Source organism: Acanthochromis polyacanthus, chromosome 16 (genome assembly GCF_021347895.1).
Source record: "Acanthochromis polyacanthus isolate Apoly-LR-REF ecotype Palm Island chromosome 16, KAUST_Apoly_ChrSc, whole genome shotgun sequence".
In the NCBI taxonomy this organism is placed as follows: domain Eukaryota; kingdom Metazoa; phylum Chordata; class Actinopteri; family Pomacentridae; genus Acanthochromis; species Acanthochromis polyacanthus.
In genome coordinates this window covers 10,179,813-10,203,327 of record NC_067128.1, presented here as the reverse complement: position 1 = coordinate 10,203,327, position 23,515 = coordinate 10,179,813, and the positions used below count along the sequence as shown (strand labels likewise).

The 23,515-nt window shown below is 40.3% G+C and overlaps 2 protein-coding genes across 4 annotated transcripts in view; one reads left to right on the top strand and one right to left on the bottom strand.

The window, feature by feature from the left end:
- The window catches only part of afg1lb (AFG1 like ATPase b), a 32,142-nt gene extending 26,042 nt beyond the window's left edge, over positions 1 to 6,100 (bottom strand). For all 3 annotated transcript variants that reach the window (XM_022190437.2, XM_051960532.1, XM_051960530.1), the window contains exons 1-5: positions 5,983 to 6,100; positions 5,491 to 5,807; positions 1,807 to 1,858; positions 1,595 to 1,696; positions 1,213 to 1,340 (exon numbers count right to left, since the gene is read on the bottom strand). In XM_022190437.2, coding sequence (XP_022046129.2) covers positions 1,213 to 1,340; positions 1,595 to 1,696; positions 1,807 to 1,858; positions 5,491 to 5,807; positions 5,983 to 6,094 — 711 coding nt within the window. In that variant the 5' untranslated portion in view covers positions 6,095 to 6,100. The remainder of the gene's footprint in view (positions 1 to 1,212; positions 1,341 to 1,594; positions 1,697 to 1,806; positions 1,859 to 5,490; positions 5,808 to 5,982) is intronic.
- Positions 6,101 to 6,919: 819 nt separating this feature from the next.
- Positions 6,920 to 23,309, top strand: snx3 (sorting nexin 3). The gene is made up of 4 exons (XM_022190439.2): positions 6,920 to 7,128; positions 20,043 to 20,138; positions 20,452 to 20,576; positions 22,501 to 23,309. The coding sequence occupies exons 1-4, from the start codon at positions 6,967 to 6,969 to the stop codon at positions 22,604 to 22,606; spliced, it is 489 nt and encodes a 162-aa protein (XP_022046131.1). The 5' UTR covers positions 6,920 to 6,966; the 3' UTR covers positions 22,607 to 23,309.
- The last annotated feature ends 206 nt before the right edge of the window (positions 23,310 to 23,515 follow it).

The window sequence follows — 23,515 nt, the reverse complement described above, 5'->3', positions numbered from 1 at the left end:
ATTCTAAAGAAGCCACTAGGTGTCCCCAGTCGTGTTTTTTTATCAGAAGAAGTACACGGCTGTCTAGACAAGCTGTGATTGAACATTCATAGTGATCACAGACTTAACACTCTTTTCTAGAATAAAAAACACACACAGTGCAACACTTCACATATTCTCCTGTTCCTGACTACCACAAGGCAGTTACACTACAAACAGCAGAAGCAAACTAGTAAAACATCACTTTGTCTGCTTCTTCTTCACAGTTTTCACAATCTCTGATCGACAGGATATTCCAAAGACTCATTCACTGTGGTTTTCTTCTGACACCAGATTTCAGTTTGGTTCTAATAAACCAGACATGAATGATGATTATAAAAGCAGCTACACATATAAGAGAAGTATGCAGCAAGAGCCAAAAGGATGCACAAATAAACACTTTGGTGTGTAGGGAAACAGAAACTGGAGCAAATGTGTATTCTCAAAAAAACTGAGATTGGGTCAAAATGTGTTTTATCTGAGGCATCATTCAAGTTTAAAACAAACTTTTTAGGCCTTCCTGGTCATTTGTTTCTGTTTACAATATATGTAAACATATAGGTGTCTTAAAAACATGGATACATTTATGATATATCCACAGTATGTTCCAAAAGATGCATATACTTTTCTAGAGATGTATGTATCTCATCTTCCCAGCTAGCATTAGGTGCTAAAAATGACATATGAAAGTCTTAACATGGCAATACATTACGTTGTACTAGCAGTAGGGCTTAACGATATGCAAAAAAATCATATTAAGATCTTGTGATTTCAATGTTTGTCAGGATTTCAGTGAGAATTGTCATTTTTGCATTTTTTTTCCTCACTGAAACAAATCTAAAAATGATGATGTGATTTTCTCTACCAAACAAGCATGTTCCCTTCAGTGAGCTCAGTCCATCTCTGTAGCACCACAATATTTCATGTAAAATACTACGTTGTGGCATATTTTACTTCAATCCAAAAAAAAAAAAATGCTGCTTTTGCAATTTGGAATTTTAGATTGCAATTTCTGGCAATATTTCATCCTTATTAACAAGCATCACCACAGCAAATATATACATCTGAATATTAAGAAACACATATTGAAAACTCTCAATGTCTTATTTGTTACTTGAAACTCATTTTCAAGCAGCAGCAACAGATAAATGCACACACATGCACGTTAACAGTCTCTGTTACATCCTCGCTCACCTGAAACTCATCAAAACACAAGAGGCAGGTCTCATTGCTGATCTCCATGGCAACCGGTGATATGGGGTCATAGGTGAACATTTTCCCTAGCCTTCGTTTTGGCAGGCTTTGTTTCCTCCGATGGATCCCTTTAAGAGACACACAAACGTCAGGCACATCTTAAAGCGCACCTGCATTGGCACCGTAAACCCACTGACAACACCGAATAAAGCCGTAATTTCACCTGTATGCATAATGTTAGACAATTAGCGAGGGGGGCTTTCAGGACAAACACTGAGATAAATGTAGGATCTACTCCGCAAGAGGAGTCAGACAGCTTCCACAAAGTCATGAGAACCAACTTTCGGCAGATTGTGCCGTGAAGTGGGAGGACGCTACTAACTTTTGTGGATGTCCAACATGAAGCCGTTGAAGTGGACTCTCTTTTTGCGGCCGTTTTCCACGCGGGAGTAGAACAGATCCATGAGCATGGTTTTGCCTGTGCCTGAGGGAGGAGAGAGATTAAGATAAAAGTAATATAAGAACTTCTTTCAAGAAAACAGACTGTTCTTTTTGTTTTCTTTAGAATTTTAGCATTTATATCTGTGTTCTTACCAACATCTCCGTATATATAGAAGCCTTTGGGTGGTGGTGGAACACTTGCTTCCTTTGGGGGAAAAAGAAAAAAATAGGAAATGACAGCAATGCTGCATGTTGTTTTACATTAAAAGCTGCTTGTAATCAAAAAACAATAGCACACCATAGTTCTGAACGGTCATCCAAAATAAATACATACATTACTGCCTTATTAAAAGCATAAACCACTATGGATGGTGACCTAGATAAACTTCTCTATGTTCATTACCATATATGTGTGAATCATCATTTAATAAACAAAGTATGCTAAGGCATTAAGCCACCACTACAGTGTGAGGTTTCACATTCTCCAGACTAGCCCACTGCAGGGGAGGAAGACAAAGGGGATCTAATCAACAAGACAAGCCAGGGTTCCCACGAAAGAAAAGCATCATCAGAGGAACAATGGGGGGATTTGTCAGACAAAACGGAGAGGACTGGATGAGGCTCCATACGAGATGGAGTGGACTTGTCTGTGCAGCCTGTTTAGCGCTGCTAATTGTGATACGGTACTGTTGCATTGAGGTGCTGCTGGAAGTCATTGTGCTGCCTGCCTCCTATTATCAAAAGGTCCTTGCTTCAAAAAAAAAAAAGAAAAGACGATGAAAAAAAAAGTCTTCTGTGTGACCAAGCTGAGAATATCGAGTAAAGCCAAATATCTCTAAAGAGGACCCAAGCCATGTCAATGCATGTGTCATCAGCTTAATCATGACGCAATTATCACTGGAAGCATATGTACCTATAAGTGGACAAATTAGAGATCTTTTATATGGGTTATAAGAACACTGTGGTCGAGGATTGTCCATCTCTGTATCTGGGCAACAGTAAATAGCTCCAGAGTTAACTCACTCCCTAAACAGAAGGGATTGTCCTCTTAAAATTTAATTTAGCAACAATTTCATGGGGATGGTACTCAATGTTCACTGCACTTGGTGTCCACCGCAGAAGGAGCACTTGACTCTGGTAAATGTCGACAATGGCAGATTGAAAACTAAATTAAAAAACAAACTTGCTGTCCATCCTCTCTCCCTCTCCTCCTCTCCTCCCCCTCCATCGCTCCACCGCCTGTCCTGAGCTGGATGTGAAGTACTGGAAGAGCAACAAGCCTTTCCTGTCTGCTCTGGCTTAACAGTGTGTGACTTCTCCCTGACTTCCCAAGCTGCCCTCTGGCATGGTGGGGTAATTGTTAGTGGTGGCTGGTAGCCATTCTGCCACGGCAGAGTGGAGACGGACAAGGCCGCCCCTCAGCTACTCTGTCTAGCTGAGCTCTGTGGCCTTGTCTCACCTCCTGGTGAAGGATATAGACTGGCACATGAGCGGAAAGTTCACATGCAGGACAGCCACTTTGGCTTTTAAATGACTTTAGGAAAAACTGTGTTTGAACATGTTCCTTTACAGCCAAAGATGTCATGTCTCGCACCAGCAAGGCCAATGGAGCGACTGTGAAGGCCAAAGTTAGGTTTAACTCATACAAGTGTCCTGCTGGAGGCCTACCGTGTACAGGAGGACTCTATAATGCAGGTCTGACTTGAAGAGGGTAGCTCCCACCAAACAATGGCCCATTGTCAGCCAACCATCCGCAAAATCACGCCACATTGGGTCAATATTAAGTCAAGTGTACTCTCCTCACAGACTTGGTCAGTTAGTGAGGACAATGGCGGCACTTTCACAGACAGAACAGACACCAAGAGGACAGTGGTGTGACCTGATTTAAACCAGAATAATTGCATAAGTACTTCAGCCAGTGTGTATGTGTGTGTGAGAGACAGAGCAAGAAATAAGGTGCAAAAGGAGAGGGGCGGGAGGTGGTGGTTGGTGGTGGTGTTGATAGCCTCACACCAAAGTATTTGTCAGAGTCCCAAATCAAAAGCAAAAAGGACAAGAATGGCCCAGACAATGGGGATCCCCTCATTACTGCATGGGGACGGTGAGAGAGTGAGAGGGGTGCCTGGACGGGCCCAGCGGGAGGTCTGCCCTGCTGCCTTCCAAAATCTCTGCCTAACCCTATGTGTCTGTGCCAGCCAACCAACAAAAACACTCCCACCACTAAATACTAGACAGTCAGCTCCCCTGACCTAAAAACAACAACAGCCCCCTGCATTATGCCGTTCCAAAACTCACATGCACAATAAACTTCCCAGACCCCTACCCTCCCTTTGACCTGAACCCCGTGGCCACCATCAGAGATGCAACTGGAGTACAGTGCAGTCGACTCTGTCAAGCCCCCCATATGTTAGACGTCAGTGGGGGTTTAGACTCAGAGAGTCCAGATGTCACACTGTAAAATGCTTTAAACAAATCCACACTGCCTTGTTGATCCCAAACTGTGTCCAGAACACTCGATTTTGCTTTACACATTTTTGCTTGGGTGTTGGAATTCTCTCAAGTAAAAAGATGAAAAAAAAAAAAAAGACACATTGGAAAGTGGTTCAAAAGTGTTTGCAGGATGTCAACTGCCTGCTCTCTACTTAGTGTCCACATTTCAGGAAATATTAAAGGAGTGAATGAGAGATGGATTTCAGACATAGCACTAGTCTTACACCTTATTCAGCCTCTTTATCAGCTTTAAACAGTATCACGCTCTTCATCTGCAGATGGAGTTTGCTGTGACAATAGATTGATGTTCTCAGAATCTGTTCGTAAATCTGCCTTTTTTTCAAATCCATAACAGCTACAGAGCACGTATATCAAAAGAACCATCTCAGTCACAACAAACCTCCTCTACTGACAATGAAGGCTGTGTAAGATATGTTTGAAAATACCAGAAAAAGCTACTAAAGCGTAAACCTTGAGCTTGAATGGTGGTATCAAATCGATAATCTTGGTAATGAGCACCACATATTCTCTTTTCTATATGAACCATGACTGAACAGTGAGAGGGATTTGAGTTTATGTTTTGTGTTCAACAACACATGGCAAATCATTTCACCGGAGGGGAGGGATTTTAAATCCTTATGCAGACGCATGCAGACAGGAAAATTTGGCTGCATCAGAGCAAAGCATTAAACACCTAATGGTTCTATGTCGTAGTGTTTACCAGGGCCGAACAATAAATCAGTGCAAATCAAAATCTGAAACAATGCAATTACCACACTGCAAAGGCTGGAAATTAAGATATGGGAGGTGTGGCTATTTAAGAATAAGCCTGATGCTGTAATTCAATCATATTCGAATTGAGCAGATTGAAACTTCAGGGTTGTTTGTGCTACCTATTGATCATTGTATACTATTCAAAATGTGTGCCCCAGCCTTGTTATTTAATGCCATTTTGCAGCACTTCTAACCCAGTGTTAAACTTTTGTGTCGCTGATTTTAGAAATGAATTCCATCCTTCTTGTGTGACAGTCTTTTTTCTTTTTTACCATATCCCAAGTAGTAATGATCCTTTACATATTTTAAATCTATTACACAGCAAATATTGAAGTTAAGATGTCACTTGCTCTCTGTTTTTGCAGACACTTGTAAAAAATCTGCAAAGAATAATCTAAATCAAGGGGATAAACACAGCAATTTTGTGAACTATTATGTTAAAATTCAGCTCTACAAACTGCAATATTAAAATAATCAGCATGAGTATATGAAAGGGATGATACCCGACAACTTGAATCATCCATTACGATTATGGAAAGCACACAGTATTATCTTTATTATAGCTTTCTTTACCTTTTCAGTGGGTTCAGAACTTTTGTTTTCAGCTGGCATTATGCCAGTCTGAGGTTTACTGCTGTCATCTTGTGAGCTTGACCTTGGTGAGTTCAGGTAGATGCTGTTACTGTAGGTCTTCATGGTGTGCTGTAGCTGGGCCAGCTGCTGGATAACGTGTCTCTGCTGGAAATCTTTCCTCAGGTGTCCACCCTGAACCAGGCGGTCGAAGTGTTGAATAGTCTCACTGGAGACACAATTATCTGCTGCTGGAGCCTCCGAGGGGCAGGAAGGTGCAGATGAACTGCATGTCCTCCAGCTGCTGTAACCTGAAAGCACTACAATAAAACACACCAGAGTTGATTATTACTTCGAAAACACCTTGGATCAGTTACGTGACTGAAAAACAACGCAGAGGTTGTGTTATGTAGCCGGCAGTTACAAAACGTGTGTCACCTTCACAGCGACTAAAACACAGTCTGAAGATTTAAGTGCAATGTGCCGTAAACTGACCTTTACCACCGCGACTGCCTGACAAAACACAGATCTTCCTTGAAGTCAAAAACCCGTGTTTTAGTAGAAAATGTTGAGCGCTGACAACTGCACCTACAGTGCAAGTCGCCATGATGTTTCAAAATGCCAAAACTTTATTGAGATTCAATTGACAAGAGCATGTCTCAACAGCACGACACCAGCTTGGGACTCATTTAACTGTCAGTGTTGTTTAAAACTCCTAAATGTGATATTATAAAATGCAATATAAAGACGAAATACTCATACAATTTATTTTAATTAATAATCAGTGGTGTTTTGCATATATTAGCTTGCAGAAGCCGAACAATGAAAACAAACTGTTGTAAACTTTTTGCTCATCTAATATTTTATTCTATGGTTATACAATTTCTATGTATTTAAAAAAATAGAATATAAATAATTAGCATATTTTTGAGCATTAAATCTTGAGTGTGGAGCATGACATTACTGCATGTTTACTTGCTGCCAGCAATTGCTTCATACCGTGATCGGTGACTTATCGAGATTATAGGACTAAAGTTAATGCATTTATGACTGCGGTGTAATAAATGATCGAAGCAGAGTGCCCACTGGCGGGTTGTAAACAAACCGAGCAGCAGGTGGCCGAGCAGCGTCAGCTGAACCTCAGCTGATCGGAAGTGCTGTCCGACGATCTGTCAAGCTCACGTCAGTGCGGAACAGAGCAACTCTGGAAATTACGTAATTTAGCTTCAACGTAAAGTTCACGATTTCACTTTTGAATGCAAACAAAGACAACATAACGTGGAAAAATGAAAAAAATTAATTATTATTTCATTGAATACACACTCTGCCTTAATTGTTTTCGTTTTTTGTGACAAAATCTTTTATCACACTGACGCAACATTCGCCAAATTTTTAATTTTGAAGGGCAGCAACGGAACATACATATGTGTAGTGTGACGAACTTAACACAATCTGTAGCTGCTAAAAGGACAGGGAGAAATGGCTGATGCCATAGCTGATACAAGAAGGCTTTTCACCAAGCCCCAGAACTTAAATGATGCTTATGGGCCTCCGAGTAACTTTCTAGAGATTGATGTGAGCAACCCTGAGACCGTCGGGGTTGGCAGAGGCCGATACACCACCTATGAAGTCAGACTGAAGGTGAGCCTGCAGTAACAAGTGCTAGTGACGCTAGCTTGTAAGCTAGCTACCTAAACTAGCTAACCTGTCTTTTTTTGGTCAAAGTAAGTTATAACTTCTTGACATTAGTGTTGCTGCCGTCAGTAAGACGCGCTTAGAACCACAGTGTCGATATTTAAGTGTTTAGGTGCCAAAGGAGTCAGTGTGAAGGATTCTTTGCTAAACGAATTAGCCGTCGCTTGCTAGCATGCTAGCAACGTTTGTCTGGCTAATAGTGGTTGGCTAACTGACGTTACACTAATTATTAGTTACTGGTGTGAGCGTTCCCCTGGAGTTATTTGAGTAAATGGTTATTAATACGTCTTCGAAACGTTTTGGCAACAATGTTTACAAGTACTGTTGACACAATAATAATAATAATGATGTTTGCGTAAACGGCCTCAGGAACGTTGTCATCGCCATGGGAGGGAAGAGATATTGTTTACATTTGCCTCAAGTGTTTTTCTACAGTGGCGTAATAGTGCAACTGTATTACCAATTCACATAAGCACCATGTTTGCAAATAAGATAGCGTTATGTAATCTCTCTTTAAGATAAACAAACGATGATCAAATCACCTCTCTAAAAAGTTAACGCCTTTCTGAACAGTTCAGAGTTGAACTCCAGCCACACGTCATTTTCAGACTGCAAACTGTAGATAACAGCATTGGTTACATTTTCTTGTAGCTCTCCTGATTTTCCAGTGTGTTTGTTTTTTCATCAAAACCGTCCAAACTAGTATGCTTCAGTACTGGCCTAAAAGAGGACGTAATTTCTTTAGTCAGCTTCTCTGGAACTGTAGACAGGATGCAGTATGCTGCCTGATCCTCTCCTGTTTCGCTCACCCCCCAAACACATTTCCTTCCTCCAGCTCCAGTTGAGAACATGCAGGGGAGAGCAACTGCTTTAATTCTCTGGAAACATCCTGTCATCCACTTACAATCTACTTGGTTGCTGGTCATCGTGCTTATGTAATTCCTTTCCAAATGTGTAGTCTGAAACTATTGGCTAATACATACCAGAACTTTGACATTACAATTGAGCAATCAGTGAAGAGTGTAACGGTTAGACAATCCTAAAAATTGCAAAACACGGATCCTGTGTGTATTTTTTTTCAGTCAAAAAAATCAAGGCCAGAGGAACCTGAAAGTAATTTTAGACCAATTTTGAGCAGTAGTGTCAGTGTTTTTCAAAGCACAGGCAGACGATGATAATTTGAGGTTATATTTAAAAAAAGTAAACCAAAGTTTTTGCTTCTGAACTTTTTCTCAAACTTTCAAATGTATCACATGGCCTTCATCAGCAAATAGAGTTTGGGAAGTTGTCATTAATCTCCGTTTCAAAGCCATTATAGGTGAGAAATCCTAGAGGTGGTCAAAACAAGGAAAAGCTTAAACATGCGTAGTTCGGTTACAACTCAACATTGTGTGGTTGAAAGCGCAAGAGAAAAGAACTTGGAGAACTATGAGCTTTTTTTTCAACAACTGGTTGTTTCCAATGACAAGAACAACCTATTGTACTTATATTAGGCATTGTTTAAGTGCTCAAATTTTGAAAGGTAAAATGCAAAAGTTGTTAGTATGTAAATACAATAACAGATCAAATAAATTTAGTTGACAGTGAAGACAATCAAGTAACTGCCTTAAACATTGTCAAGTTTGTGTTATTTTCTACAGAGATACACTACTAATCAAAAGTTTGGACACACCTTCTCATTTGATGGTTTTTCTTTATTTCCATGACTATTTCCATTGTAGATTCTTACTGAAGGCATCAAAACTTTTAATGAACACACATGGAACTATGTAGTAAACAAAAAAGTGTGACATAAAACAAAACATGTTTTATATTTTAGATTCTTCAAAATAGCCACCCTTTGCTTTGATTACTGTTTTGCACACTCTTGGCATTCTCTGGATGAGCTTCATGAGGTAGTCACCTGAAATAGTTTTCCAACAGTCTTGAAGGATTCCCTGAGATGCTGAGCACTTGTTGGCCCTTTTGCCTTCACTCTGCCATCCATTTGATCCCAAATCATCTTGACTAGGTTTAGGTCAGGTGACCATAGAGGCCAGGTCATCTGACGCAGCACTCATCACTATCCTTCTTGGTCAAATAGCCCTTACACAGCCTGGCGGTGTGTTTGGGGTCATTGTCCTGTTGAAAAATAAATGATGGTCCAGCTAAACGCAAACTGGATGGGATGGCATGTCGCTGCAGGATGCTGATTGTGCTGATGATTTTGAATAAATCCCCAACAGTGTCACCAGCAAAGCACCATCACACCTCCTCCTCCATGCTTTAGGGTGGGAATCATGCATGTACAGACCATCCGTTCACCTTTTCTGTGTCGCACAAAGATACGGCAGGTGGAACCAAAGATCTTAAATTTGGACTCATCAGACCAAAGCACAGATTTCCACTGGTCTAATGTCCATTCCTTGTATTTCTTGGCCCAAACAGATCGCTTGCTTGTTGCTTTTCCTTTCCTTAATCTTCTGATTGGTCAGTCTCCTCTGAACAGTTGATGTAGAGATGTGTCTGTTACTAGAACTCTGTGTGGTATTTACCTGGGTTCTAATCTGAGGTGTTAACTTGTGATTCGGATGAACTTATCCTCCGCAGCAGAGGTGACTCTTTGGTCTTCCTTTCCTAGGATGGTCCTCATGTGAGCCAGTTTCATTATAGCGCTTAATGGTTATTGTGACTGCACTTGGGGACACATTCAAAGTTTTTGCAATTTTCCAAACTGACTGACGTTCAGTTCTTACAGTAATAATGGACTATTGTTTGTCTTTGCTTAGCTGATTGGTTCTTGCCATAATATGAATTCTAACAGTTGTCAAATAAGGCTGTCAACTGTTTACCAACCTGACTTCTGTACAACACAACTGATGGTCCCAACCTCATTAAGAAGACAAGAAATTCCACAAATTATCCTTGACAAGAAGACACACCTGTGAAGTGAAAATCATTTCAGGTGACTACCTCATGAAGCTCATCAAGAGAAGGCTGAGAGTGAGCAAAGCAATAATCAATGCAAAGGGTGGCTACTTTGAAAAATCGAAAATGTGACGCATGTTTTGACTTATGTCACACTTTTTTGTTCACTACATAATTTCATATGTGCTCATTCAAAGGTTTGATGCCCTCAGTGGGAATCTATAATGTAAATAGTCATGAAAATAAAAGAAACACCATTAAATGAGAAGATGTGTCCAAACTTTTGACTGGTAGTGTCCATTTTTCTTTTTCAAAGACCTCTCATTCCTTATTCATCACGTCGGTCCCCACATACGGTTTTGTATAATTGTAACGATTCCAGTGCCGTAATACGTGTTTTTAATATGCAGGCTGTACTGCGAGTCTAAAACTGTCAGGCAGCCACTGGGCTTATCTGATTGCCTCATCTCTTATATTCAAATTGTCATTTCAGTTGACTGACACCCCTGTAGTTAGTGGCCTGGAGTATTTATATTGTTTACCAGCCCTTAAGTATTTTATAGTTTCCCTTTACCTTAAAGAAATGGGTTTAGTGGAGAGAAGCCGTCTCCAGGCATTAGCGTTGAATATAAGGCTACTGTACTTGATTAGCGTGTAATAATTAGCATATGCGTGTAATCAGCATTATTGTGCACTTCATAGCCCTGTGTGACCCTGCTTTGCATAAGACCACAGAAGAAGCGGCGCATCCCTCACTTCTCAACAAATGTGGTGTCAACTTAGCTTTGCTTCTCTCCTTCTCCTTTCTTCAGCTTTCTTTAGAAGCATTTTACCCCATCTCCAGCATTTTAAGAGTGTTAGCCACAATGCCTCGGCCTGGAATGCAGTGTTTGTTTTGCTGTTTTTGTTTTATCTTTCCCATTTTTCTTATAATATAACGGACTACTTTAATTTGATCATCTCTTTATTTTATACAGTTTCTGTCTATAACCTTTTCTCCTGTTCTCATCGCTGCCCCGTTATCCACCCCGAAATCGAGAGAGCTCTTGTGGCCGCACTGAGAGAGTCTGCCTAATCCCCTCATTGAGAGAAGAGAAGAATGAAGCAGGCCAGGGTGTGGGGGAGCTGGAGCATTTACTCCCCATCCTCACCCCCCACCCCCACCCATGGGAGGGCAGAAAGCCACCCCCTCACCAGTCTTCGTCCCATTGCCCACTTATCCTATTTCACTCCCAGCTGTGTGCAGTCAGTTGCTTAGTTCATCGTATGGTTGCTATTGTGCCTTTGATAGCTATATAGGCTGAATGGATGATTTGCTGTTAAGTGTAAACATCACAGCGATGGCCTATTCCTACTATGAAATTCTGAAGTTTGCCCTGACTCTGGTTGAAGAGGTGTCAGCTTATTCTTATGCCTGTGATTCAATGCTGGTGTCTGGATGTTCGCAAAGATAGCAGTGAAACAAACTGTTGAAGGATTGGATTATCATGTGAGAGCCTAACTTTTTGCACTGGCCATGATGCATATGACACAGTCACTCGTTTACAGTCAGGCCTGTATTTAGCGTTTAAAATCAATGGCATCAAACTACATCTTTCAGTCAGCCCTTTTTTCAAAAAAAAGTAAGAGGTGGTAGCTAAGTTCCTTTGAAAAAGAAGGCGTGTATCTCATTTTGCCTGAGCAGACTTGTAATGTCCAGGGTCATGTTGAAACAGTGAATTTCTGTTCTCATCGAAATCCCTTCCTTTTAAGTGTAATTTTTTAAATGGCTTATCGACCACAGGAAACTGGTCGGTTTGGTGGGCTTCTTTCTCTGCCTCTGTGCATGTTTTTCATGTTGCTAATGGAGAGTTATTTTTCGAAGTCCTATCATGTCATCTTAATGGTTTTTTGGTTGTTGCGTGTTTGGAGGACCCCCCACCCCCCCCACCTCAGCAGCATAGTGCATTTGTTTGGACCCTCAGCAAATAGAGGATTGGAACTGGTGTGTGTGAGAGGGGGAGAGAGAGGGGAGGAAGGGGTGATGGGTATTATCAAAATTTCTTGTTTTTAGTTAGTTCCCATCTCATCCAGAGAGCACATTCAGAGGAGCGAACTTTGGGATCTCACTTTGTTTATGGATAGAGTACATAAAAGGGCTCTTATAGCTCTGTCTCTCACTCTCACTCAGTCTTCTACCCCTCCTCTTCTCTTCTCCCATAGCTTCTCCCTCTCTCTTTCTCTTTTCCATTTGGGCACTGGGGTGGGGGCCTTTGGTCATTAATAAAATGGGGAGAGATGGGGAGCGTGTGTGTGTGTGTGTGTGTGTGTGTGTGTGTGGTGGGGAGGTTGGGGTGGGGGGGCTTGTCAGGCACAGTCAAGTGTAATCCAAAGTCTACAGCATCCTCTTCGACAACTATTTTAATGGAAATAGGGAACATATTGTATCAAGGCAACCATATCCTACTTGAAATGACAGTATCAAAAGTGGGAGTTGATACTATGGCAACAAAGCAGCTTTTTGCCAGCTAGGCGAGTCGGAGAGAGGGTAGGCTGTCAGGCCACAGGGGCCGGCAAAGCGAGGGAACGAGTGAGAGAGTACATGGAGAGGCGAGAGCAAAAGACCCATAGCCCCAGCGCTTTTGTTGCTGGTCTTTTTTTCCCATTTTGGAATATGATGCAATGAGATGGTATTATGTTGCCATTTTTAATGCCATTATTCTGAAAGGAGACTATATGGGAGGGGTAAGACGGGGGCATGGGGGAGGTTTAGGATGCGCACTCTCAAACTTGACTTAATCCATCCTGCTAAAAGCTAATGCATGGTGGCCTTGAACTATTCTCTCAGGAGATGAGTGATCTTTGTCCCCTCTCTCCCTCTTTCTGTGTCTCGCTGTTTTTAAGGGTTCTGCCTCTTTTCAACCCATTTTCAATGAGCCTAAGGTATTGTGTCCCACACATTATGAATCACATGCTCTTCCTATGAAGCATAGATTGCACCTTGTACACTCATAATTGAAAGTGAAGCTAGGAGATCTACTTTGATGTAGGTACATCTAGCTTTATGCTCTTTTTTTAAAGATAGAATATTTCTCTTTTAAGGTGGCCATTAATTCCACATTTATGTATTTATTTGTTGTTCTTTAAGTTTAGAAAAGTCGTTTGTGCCCTATAAGTTTTTTTTTCTGTCCCATAGAAAACAAAAGAGTCAAAATGTGCCTTTTTTATTTTTTTTTATTTTTTTAAGTAAATCAATGAAATGCTAAGGCCTGACTGGGTGTGGGCTGGTCCCATCTTCCAATCACCACAGGGGCCAGTAAGTTGAGACACCGGGGCCCTAAACTCTAACCAGCCATGAAGAGAACAGAGGCCAGGGAAACCTGATCTTTGACTCGTAGAGCTCTCACGCACCGCCTCTTTCTATGTGTTTGTGTGAGAGAGAGAAAGCGTGAGTGAGACCTCTCATTTTTCAGTTCTGTCGTTTTCGGTCCTCCCCTTGTCCTGCAAGGCCAATCTCTTAATCAGAGGGTTTGAGAGGGTGAGGGAACTGAAAGGCCAGGTGACTTTCTTTCCTTACACTCTCACTGCTCGCTTCATTGTCTTGAGATTAGTGGTCTGGACTCAACTGTGTGTGTACAAACAGGCTTGAATGCTTTGGACTATTATATTTACATTGTTAACTGTGTGACTGGTCAAATCTTGTGCTTAACACCTGTGCATGCATACTTTATGTACACCAGTGTGTGCTTGCGCGTGGTTAAGTGTTTTCTGTGTGCACATGATGGGATTAGAGTCACGGCGGTGGCAGATTACCTGTAACTGTGATCTGTTGTGGTGGGGATTAACTTTGTGGCGCTCCATGCTGTGAGGTAACATGACGCAGCAGGGACAAACCATGGTGAGAGGAGAGTGGAGTTAATGCCAGAGCACTGGGGCGATAAAGCTAAGATAATCCACTTTTCCTGTGACCTGAGAAAGAGGAGGAGTGAGGGGATCATTGACAACTTCACCTGGAGAGAACTTGAAATAAATGGGGAAAGGGGAAATTTTCAGGGTTGGTGAGTCATATAAAAACTCAGTGCGAACAAGGAAGTGGCATAGCTGTACCCTGAGTAAGGAAATATTCGTATTAATGCAACTGTCACCTTAATCAGATTATATCATCGGCAGTAAATGAGACCTTATTTTGCTTGTCTTGAATGTTAGTGAATTTTTTTTTGCATGTACAGATCATAACGTTCAGATCATTTACTGTGAAATATAACAATGGATACTACATTAACATGCCAAGTGTCAGTTTTATTTAAAATCCTATGTGAAATAATACAGCTCCAGTGTCCAGTAGCGTTGAGTGACTGAATAGGGATATTAGCTGCTGGTGATTGTCTAAGTGCAATGCTGGTTTGTGTTTTTTTTTTTTTTCCACTTCATCTTGCTAATTGAATGGTCTACATCCAGTAGAATAGAAATAGACCTATAATCGTCCAGGCATACTATTGGGGTTGATATTTGACATTTTCCTACTCCTCTTTGTTATTTTAATGAACCGATTATCAAAAGGTTGAATACGCTACTTTGGGTCTGATGCAGTTGGCTGTCTCTGCCTATAGTCACTCTGTGATCTCAGCAACCGTTAAAAACTGAACTGGAAACATAAGCCGTCACAAACTAGGGAAGTAGCCACTTTCACATTGGCCAAGGGTGCACTAACTGGTAGTGGCTAATTTAGAGGCTGCAACAAACTACCACGAAACAGTTTCTGGAAAACAATAGCTAATGATGCTTTAAAATACAGATCTTAGTGAGCAATAAAAAATGACCGAAGCATAACTCCCATTGCTGGCGTACATATTATTCAGTCATAATATTCCTTATTAATGAAGAACCCTAGTTGTTAATGGCAGTTTTTTTTTGCTTTCACAAATATTGGTTATTGGTATCTCTTCATTACCAATCAGTATGGACCCTGAAACACCCATATCAGTCAATCCGTACTTTACGATTTAATTCGATAAATAATTCACTTGTAAAGTACTATTAGAAACTGAATGAGGAACTGGTAGCTGGAGTGTAAGAAGCAAGTTAGTGACAAGTTTCTGTTATGTCAGAGAAGTTTATTAGGATCCCCATTAGCTCCCACAAGTGGTTGCTAGTCTTTCTGGGGTCCACACATAAAAATCAAAATTTTCCAAACATTAAAACATACATAATACATTACAATAATGTCCTATTAAAACAAACGATTATTGCTAAAAAACGATTTGCGTGAGCACAAACTGAGATTATTACTTTGCCGTTATCAGCCATGAAGTGTCTAAATTGATCTAACTTTCAGTATAAAAGTTATCACGATCTTGTGGACCATGCATAGTTCCCCAGAAAAGGAAATAAAGGCTTACTGCATGCAACGTTACAACAATGTAGCTCTGCTTAGTGCCTACAGAAAACTATGCAGAGTTGGTCCAGGCAGTAATGGCTAGTTAGCAGCTACATGGTAGGCTCCTTTAAAGACACTTAGCCTAAAACCAGAGATTCCCTGCTACAGTCTAGAGCCACAGATCTGGAAAAGCAACACAGCTCTTTACATGTCTGATAGCTTGATGAGGTAGGTTTCTGAGACTGACGGATTTGTTTTAAGAACAGGTAGACAAGTTTATCAGTGTTAACTTAGATACATAGGTTCTAGACAAATTTTGCAGAGGTTTTTGTGCTACTAGCAATTCGTGAACTCCAGATTGTTTCTGTCCTGAAAAGCCAACAACAATGCTTCCTCCTGTGCATGTTTTGATTCAGAGTGTGCATGAGAGGAGAGGCTGTTCAGACGTGTCCATTGCAGTCTTATGTTTTTGTGAGAGAGAGAAAGCAAAATTGACGCACAGCTCTGCTATAAAATAAGATTTGACCCAATTTAAATAATAGAAAGCAGAAATTCAGTGTGTGGCAGTCAATGCTGAGATTATAGCATGCTCAACTAATCATGTGATCATAGCTCAACTATATCTATGGAGATAACTGGGATTAGGATCATATGTGATGATGATGTTTTGGCCAAATCACCCTAAGAACACTTATAAACTCATCTTCGTGTGTCAGAATTATACATTTCAAAATTATTTTCAAGAAAATTCCTGCCTGCCTTAAAATAGCTTAGATGTAACTTACTGTTGCTTCCTTTAATCTTTGATAATAATATATATGGATACACACATGGACAGCAGCAGGTACCCACAGATACATAGTTGTTTGTTACTACTTGGCTAGTCTGCCTGAGAGCCTCCTTTCTATTAATTGAATTAGATTAAACTTTGTCATTTAACAGTGAGTGCATTTTCTCCAATATTACTATATACAGAGTGTACAGTGTATTGCAATGTAAACAGAATGGTATGAAGCATGCATGCTATTGCTGGTGTGGTGTAGTTACCACACAGACGCACATTTTGAGTCGTATTCAGGTGTGTGCTGAGGGTCCAGCATGCACGATCACAGATTTGATGAAATGGCAAATCCTCAGCTCTCTGTAGCTCAAGCGCACCAGCTCACCCACAGCTCTGCTCAAACACTGTAGAACTGCTTCATACTAGGCAATTTGTAATATTGGAGTAATTTAGCTCGAAACTGTCATCGGTACACTCTAGCGTCAAGGTGGAAATGCTCAGCTGTGGTGCTGATAGCTTATTTCACTCATGAAGCTATATAATAAATACTATATATTTTTTAAAGAAGCACCACATGAAATGGTACCAAGGTAAAGGAATTGATTTTCACCAGAGAGGCTCTTTAGGAAAAAGAGCTACAAGGCTAAACTAATGTCACTGCCTGATTGATAAAGATTTTGAAATTAGGTGGAATTTCAAGCACCACAGTTTCAGTTCTCTCATTTGAGGCATTTACCTACTAGATGAATAGATGAGTCAGTAGTTTGCCATCGACACTAGAAAAAAGTATTATATATGATTATATACCATCAGAGTATCTACATTTACAGTTGAACATGAAATCCCAGGCGGTTCTCTTCATCGTTGCTGAGATTTTAACAAAGGAGTTTATTTTTTTTTTCCCCACCAAATTTTGGGTGGACTCCATCGTTTTGAAGACTGGGAAGAGGACAGAGCAGAGAAGGAAAGAAAACCAATTCCTGTTTTCCTCGTTGAAACACCATAAGAGGAGTCTCAAGGGCACAAAATCTGACTTATTTTTGCAGATCAAGGGAAATAAAGAGGAAAAAAGACTGAAAAGGGGAGACCATGAGAGCGAAAAGACCACTCCTGGTCTCCCTCCTCCTCAATTAGTCTTGCACAGAGCAGGCGAAGCTCCCAACCTCTCCAGTTTTTCTGCTCTTCCTTTATGACCACATACGCCCCCTCCTTTCTCTTTTGTTCAGCCATTTACTCAGCCTTCTAGTTAACTCTCCTTCCCCTTTACTGCGCGCAGTCACAGTCGTCTGCTCATCGATCAGTCTGCTGCTCACGCTGTATTCAAGCTGCACCTACTTGCTCAATTGCTTTGCTCTTGTGATTCCTTCTTCCATGAATTCTGACCTTCTGTGAATGTGGCCTGCCAATGAAATGCTCATTCATTCCCTCCTTGTTTGTACATTGTCATGGGATGGCCATGTGCTGTCAGGACTGGTGAAGAGGTTTGGCATTGTGCTGTTTGCTTCAATGTTCTCTGTCAATGTCGAAACATCTCCCCTTTTTAATATGAAATTCACTCTCAAGTGCTTGTCAACAGCAACTTAGAATTATGCACACATCTGTGCATTGGCGTACACGAACACAGAAAAATTGGCAAAACATTCTGAGTGCGATAGACCTTGGTGAGCAAAACATAAGTGAACTTTTTTTTTTCGCCTGGAGGCCAGTTTCAATTTTTCTATTCAGTTTGGTTCAATTTGAAGGAGTCTTTGTTTTTTTTTCTCCCCCATTTTTTTTCCTTTTAATAAAGTCAGAGTAGATAACACAAGGCTATGCCCAAAACCACTGCAATAAAACCTTTCATTCTCTTTTTTTCATGTTGGCACAATCTCTGCCTACAGCTTTCAAGTGTAATTTTCTGCTATTTATACCATTGCTACAGAAAGTACAAACCCCAGTTTGGTTTGTAGCTTTAAAAACTGTATTTTTGGACATATTTGTACGTGTTTACAGTCAACAGTGCAGTAACTGTTTTAGATCTTGTTTTAACCAATTGATAACCATTGCTTTATAGCTTATGAATCAAACAAGCCCTGTACTAATCACATTACCTGAGACAAATTCTGTTTTCATAGCAAAAAAAATATTCGTTACAAGGTGGATGAAGATATTTGCTTAAAGTCATGGAGTCAGTCCAATGAGGCAAAAGGAAGCAGAACTATTATTTTCATAATTTTTTCATCATTAATTCATCTCTTGATTATTTTCTTCATTAATCAATTAATTATTTGCTTTGTAAAATGGCAGCAAATGGTGCCCATCACAATTTCCAGAAGCTTCAGGCTAATGTCTTTAGTTTTATTCTGACCAACAGTCTAAAACAACAAACTAAAAGCAGCAAATTTCCTCAATGGAGACACTTGCCGATGAATCTTTTTTTCTTGTTTATCAGCAAATCAACTAGTGTAGCTGTAAACTAAAGCAGGAAGCACCCGTTGTTATAGTCCATCATGACACTGTTTCATCATGGCTTAAATATAATAGCCAGCATGCATCAAAAAAACAAATTGAAACTAGAGCTTAACCTTTAAAAACAGTTGCAAGCTACACAATTAGAAAATACAAAGGCTACATTTGAGGATAAATGATATACAGCACATCTGCCCAGTTTTTAAAGTAGTGTCAGTCGTTTTACAGATCCATTCCGTTTGTGACAGCCACAGTTTTGATGGTATCATGTGGTCCATCATGTTTTAAATCGACTCCACAGTGAATTTTAAACTGAAGCAGGACTTAAAAATAATATCACAAATCCTAATTGCAATATCTTTCAGAAAAAAAATTGCAATTAGATTTCGTCCTCAAATCGTACAGTCCTGCTAGGGGACATTTTGTGACGTGATCACAGCATTTGTGACACACTGAGTACTCAGTGGTCATTATGTCATGTTTACACGAGTACTCACAGGTCAGACCACACCCATACTCAAATTTGGCTTTGATATGATCTTACCTACTTGCCTGTACAGTTTCATGAGTACATCTTACACACTTGTGATGATGTTGAGTTGACACACTCTGTCCACGTGGAGACTTGCCACAGTATTCAAAGCTGCCCTTGTTGTTTGTTCCTGTGAGAGTAGTTGTGTACAGGACCATGTTTTGTCATGATCACACACACAAATAGACTCTCTATCAATACCTGCCTCTCTGTCATGGCAAGAAAGTGCTGTATGCAAGGCAAAGAAATCCTACGCTGCAAGAATACTGTCAGAGTTTATTCAGGTGCCAATGAATGAGACAGTTGAGCAACAGATTTTAACAGTTTTGTTAGTCAGTTAATTGTTTCAGTCATTTATCAAGAAAGAAATTAAAAGAAGAAAAAAATCTTCTATTTCTAGCTTCTCAAGTATGAACATTTTTGTGTTTTTATACACACACACACACACACACACACAAATTTATATACATGCATAGGATTGGTAACTTTTTGTTATTTTCTGATGTGTTAAAGACAAAACAATCATGTAATAAGTATGAACAAAAATGCATTCATGGAATAAGAACAGTCCAGGATGTGAAGAAAAGCATGAACACACACTTGATGTTACTGACTGGCATTTTACCTGAATGTAGATTTAAAGTATTTGTACTGAACTCTGCTTTCTGAGCTGTTGTTTGAACTCTTCATTTGCCTAAGTTTAGTTAAGGCTATTTTGTTAAAGAATTATTATTCCTTTCGAATAACACCTGCGAGCATTTTAGGACCATTCCTTTGCGAATCAGTGCAACTCTTAAATGTGACATCAGTAACAGTTTGCCTTTTTGTGTCCACAGACTAACCTGCCCATCTTCAAGCTGAAGGAGTCTTGTGTACGGAGGCGGTACAGCGACTTTGAGTGGCTCAGAGCGGAGCTGGAGAGGGAGAGCAAGGTGAGCCACTGAGGTGAACTCAACACAAAGACTGCTGAGTCGCTGGTGTTTCAAAGCATCACATAGCATTGACCAGATCTGCAGTGTTTTGGTATGAGAGATAAAAAAAGAGATGTTGAAAGGGCTTTTGAACTCCTGTGGCTTGTTAAAACACATTCCCCCAGTCTGAGTTGAGTTGGTAAATTGTCACAACACACAAATGTTTAGACAAGATCATGTTGTTGAACTATTTTATTAATTTTTAGCATTAGAACCGTATTTCTGCTCGTTTAACTGATGCTGTTTATATCCATTTGGTGCTTCATTATCTCAGGTGGTCGTACCACCTCTCCCAGGAAAAGCTCTCTTCCGACAGCTTCCGTTTCGAGGGGATGATGGGATATTTGATGACTCTTTCATCGAGGAGCGGAGACAGGGTCTGGAACAGTTTCTTAACAAGTAAGCCTGTTCACACCTCCTCAGTCTGTATCCATTTTCCCGCTGCTTGGCCATGAGGTTATTCTTTACAATTTCTTCTCTGCAGCTGCAGCCATTTGCAGCTTGCACCTTAGTGAGGTATTATTTTTACTCTGAAGAACAATGAAACACTTTGAGCACTGAGTAGATTCAACTTTTTCACTTCTTTTCATATTGTTAGCAAACTGAACTCAGAGACAGGCAGGTCTTTTCCTCACCATCCTCCTTAATTCTCTTTTATAATTACCTTGCAAAGGACAAGAACAACCAGAGGACTCAAGTGTGCACCCCCACAACATCATTTTTCCCACATTTGTTTTGTTGTTGATGTGTAATTTATGTTAATTGCAGCTCAAATTACAGCGCGTGGTTCCATGGGATGGTGTGTGCACCTCTGCTTATTTTTGATCCAGCATGTCCTCATTTTCAGCTGTGGAACAATAAAAGTTACAGTGTGATTGTAATTATTTGCTTTGATTGCAGACTTGGCCATTATCTTTGTTTCATGTGCAAATGCACCAATGTTTCCTGTTGGAATATTAAGTGCGCAAAGACAGTTTTGAAAATTAAAATCTATAAATATGCTTTTTAAGGAAGATGAGAATGTGTTGGTAATTAAGGTCCCCCCCTCCCTCCTTTGCTTTCTGTGAATGAAACCGCACTGTTGATCATATTATTGTTCAGCCTTAATAGTGGCTGACGTGGCTGGCGGCATTGTTTAATCTGTGATTGAGAGCATTGTGAAGAGGAAATGTTTTGAAAAGCTAAACATGATTGTCGCTGGGAAACAAGTGAGAAAGAGGAAAAGAAAAGGATGAAAATGAGTTTTTGATTAGACTAGTAAAAAAAAAAAAAAAAAAAAGATGCTTCAGGTTAAGAGAAGGGCTTAAACCCGATGTTCTAAACGCAATCAAGGCCGTGAGATTTTGACACGCTTCTTCCGCGCCTTGTCCACCATCTTGACATCTCCAAACCGATTAAGCAGGATTTATTTGCGGCGGGATTGATCCGACCAGTGACTGCCCCGGTGTTCAACCTGTGAATCATTCACTGTGCTGCTTAATTTGTCTGAAATATTTCCTATCAGAGGTTAAGTTGCATACATTTGTACGAACTTATGTTGATCTTTTCTGAGTAATTTATTCTTTTAAAAAATGTCAAGTTTTAGGGTCTCAGGTGCACGAGCTCATTCTCATTAAGTTTTTCTGCGTCATCTGAATGAGCATCCAGGGAATGATAGTAAAGTGGCTTTAACAGAGGAAACGCAGCCCCAAACGTACAACTTGTTCCTCAAGAAGTAATGAGATACAGCTGTAATAGAAGTGATTTAAAGTGCAGATTGATTTAAGTAGCAGCAACCCACATGGGAGTGGAGTTACATTACCTAAAAGTCAGGAGAGACATGTACCGGTTGCACTTTCAGAAGGCTCTTATGTGCCTTCCATTCTGATTTGAAAGGTTTTATTCTCTGTGTGAGTTTTACTTTAATATAACTCAGGAGTGTAGGAAAGATAATAATGCTGCTGCTGCTACAGAGTCAATTGCCCGTAAACCATCATCTGTTATAAAGCTAAAGCTAGAATGTGGAACAAACAATCATTAGGTTGAAATGTGAATATTAAATGAAGTCAAAAATGCCAAATACATGAATTGACTTTCTTAAACAGGCATGATTTCTGATTTATTTAACGCAATTACACTGGGAATAAATTAAGAATAGCAACATGTTATGCAGTGAAGTGTTTTTGTAGTTTCTTACAGGATTTAAACATTTAATTATGTGGGTCTTTTTCCAGCTTAGCCGTGTGTGTTTTTATGTTCAGACGTACCTTCATGTCTGTTATCTTTTGGGTCTGTTTACATCCACTCAGGTGTCAAACCCTCCTTCTGCTCTCTTGTGTTTCAGAGTGGCCGGTCACCCTCTAGCTCAGAACGAACGCTGCCTGCACATGTTTCTACAGGATGAGTCCGTGGACAAGAACTACACCCCATCCAAAATCAGACAAGCCTGAAAAGAAAAGACGGCTCTGCTCGGCCTGCTCCGGCTCGGCCCCGCTCAGCCTAGCTTTGCCTGACAACCCAAAGCTCTCTTCACTGCTCCAGGTTTCTCTCAAACAATAAACATTTCAGTGACAACTTCTCCCTCCCCCATGCCCCCCAAAGTAATATCGTTCACTGCCTCTTTTAGTTTAGTTACCTTGATCGGTGTTTGTTTTCACTTTCTAATTGGAGTCAGGAATGTTCGACACATAACTGTGGTTGAAAGTAATTTATAGTAATTTCTCTTTATGTCCGGAAAGGCCACTAACATGGATATATTATGTATTTATCATTTAGCTATGTCTTGAATATATTCATTTATATAGTAACATTAAATGAGCTTTCTATGTATGCAGAGCTCTTGTAATGACCCACAACGTTTCCCCATCCAGTACTGGCATGTTGCTCACCATAACTAGCAACTTAAACACACGCAGACACACATCGGATGGGCCTCGACGTTCAAAACCACACTTAGTTGATCCTCTAATTCCAAAGGAAGCATGCGTGTGTGTTTGTCAACCAGCACCTGCCCAATTACCACGATTTTCTAGTAAGAAATTTACACAGAGGGAACTGCAGTATTTCTACTGGCTATATGCATTTTGAGATTTGTATACTGCTGTGCCATTTTTGTTTATTTTGAAGATTTTCCAATAAAATAGGTGAAATGTCTCCACACAGAAGTACATTTGTTGATCTATGACCAGTGCAGCTACTCTAACTTTTATCACCCCAACATTAATTATTCAATACATAGACACTAAAATGTCAGTTAATAAGAACTTTCAGGCCTGTGGTGACACAGAGAGCTTATTTAAATGGCCCTGATTTGTGATTTTGAACAGAGTGGGCTTTTTCTAAAGGGAAAATGGTGACAC

Bases quoted from the DNA above. Each gene is read 5' to 3' on its own strand.
- snx3 (XM_022190439.2), top strand. From the start codon at position 6,967: ATGGCTGATGCCATAGCTGATACAAGAAGGCTTTTCACCAAGCCCCAG. The intron at 7,129-20,042 runs GTGAGCCTGCAG...TTGTGTCCACAG, and splicing joins CCTATGAAGTCAGACTGAAG to ACTAACCTGCCCATCTTCAA. The intron at 20,577-22,500 runs GTAAGCCTGTTC...CTTGTGTTTCAG, and splicing joins CTGGAACAGTTTCTTAACAA to AGTGGCCGGTCACCCTCTAG.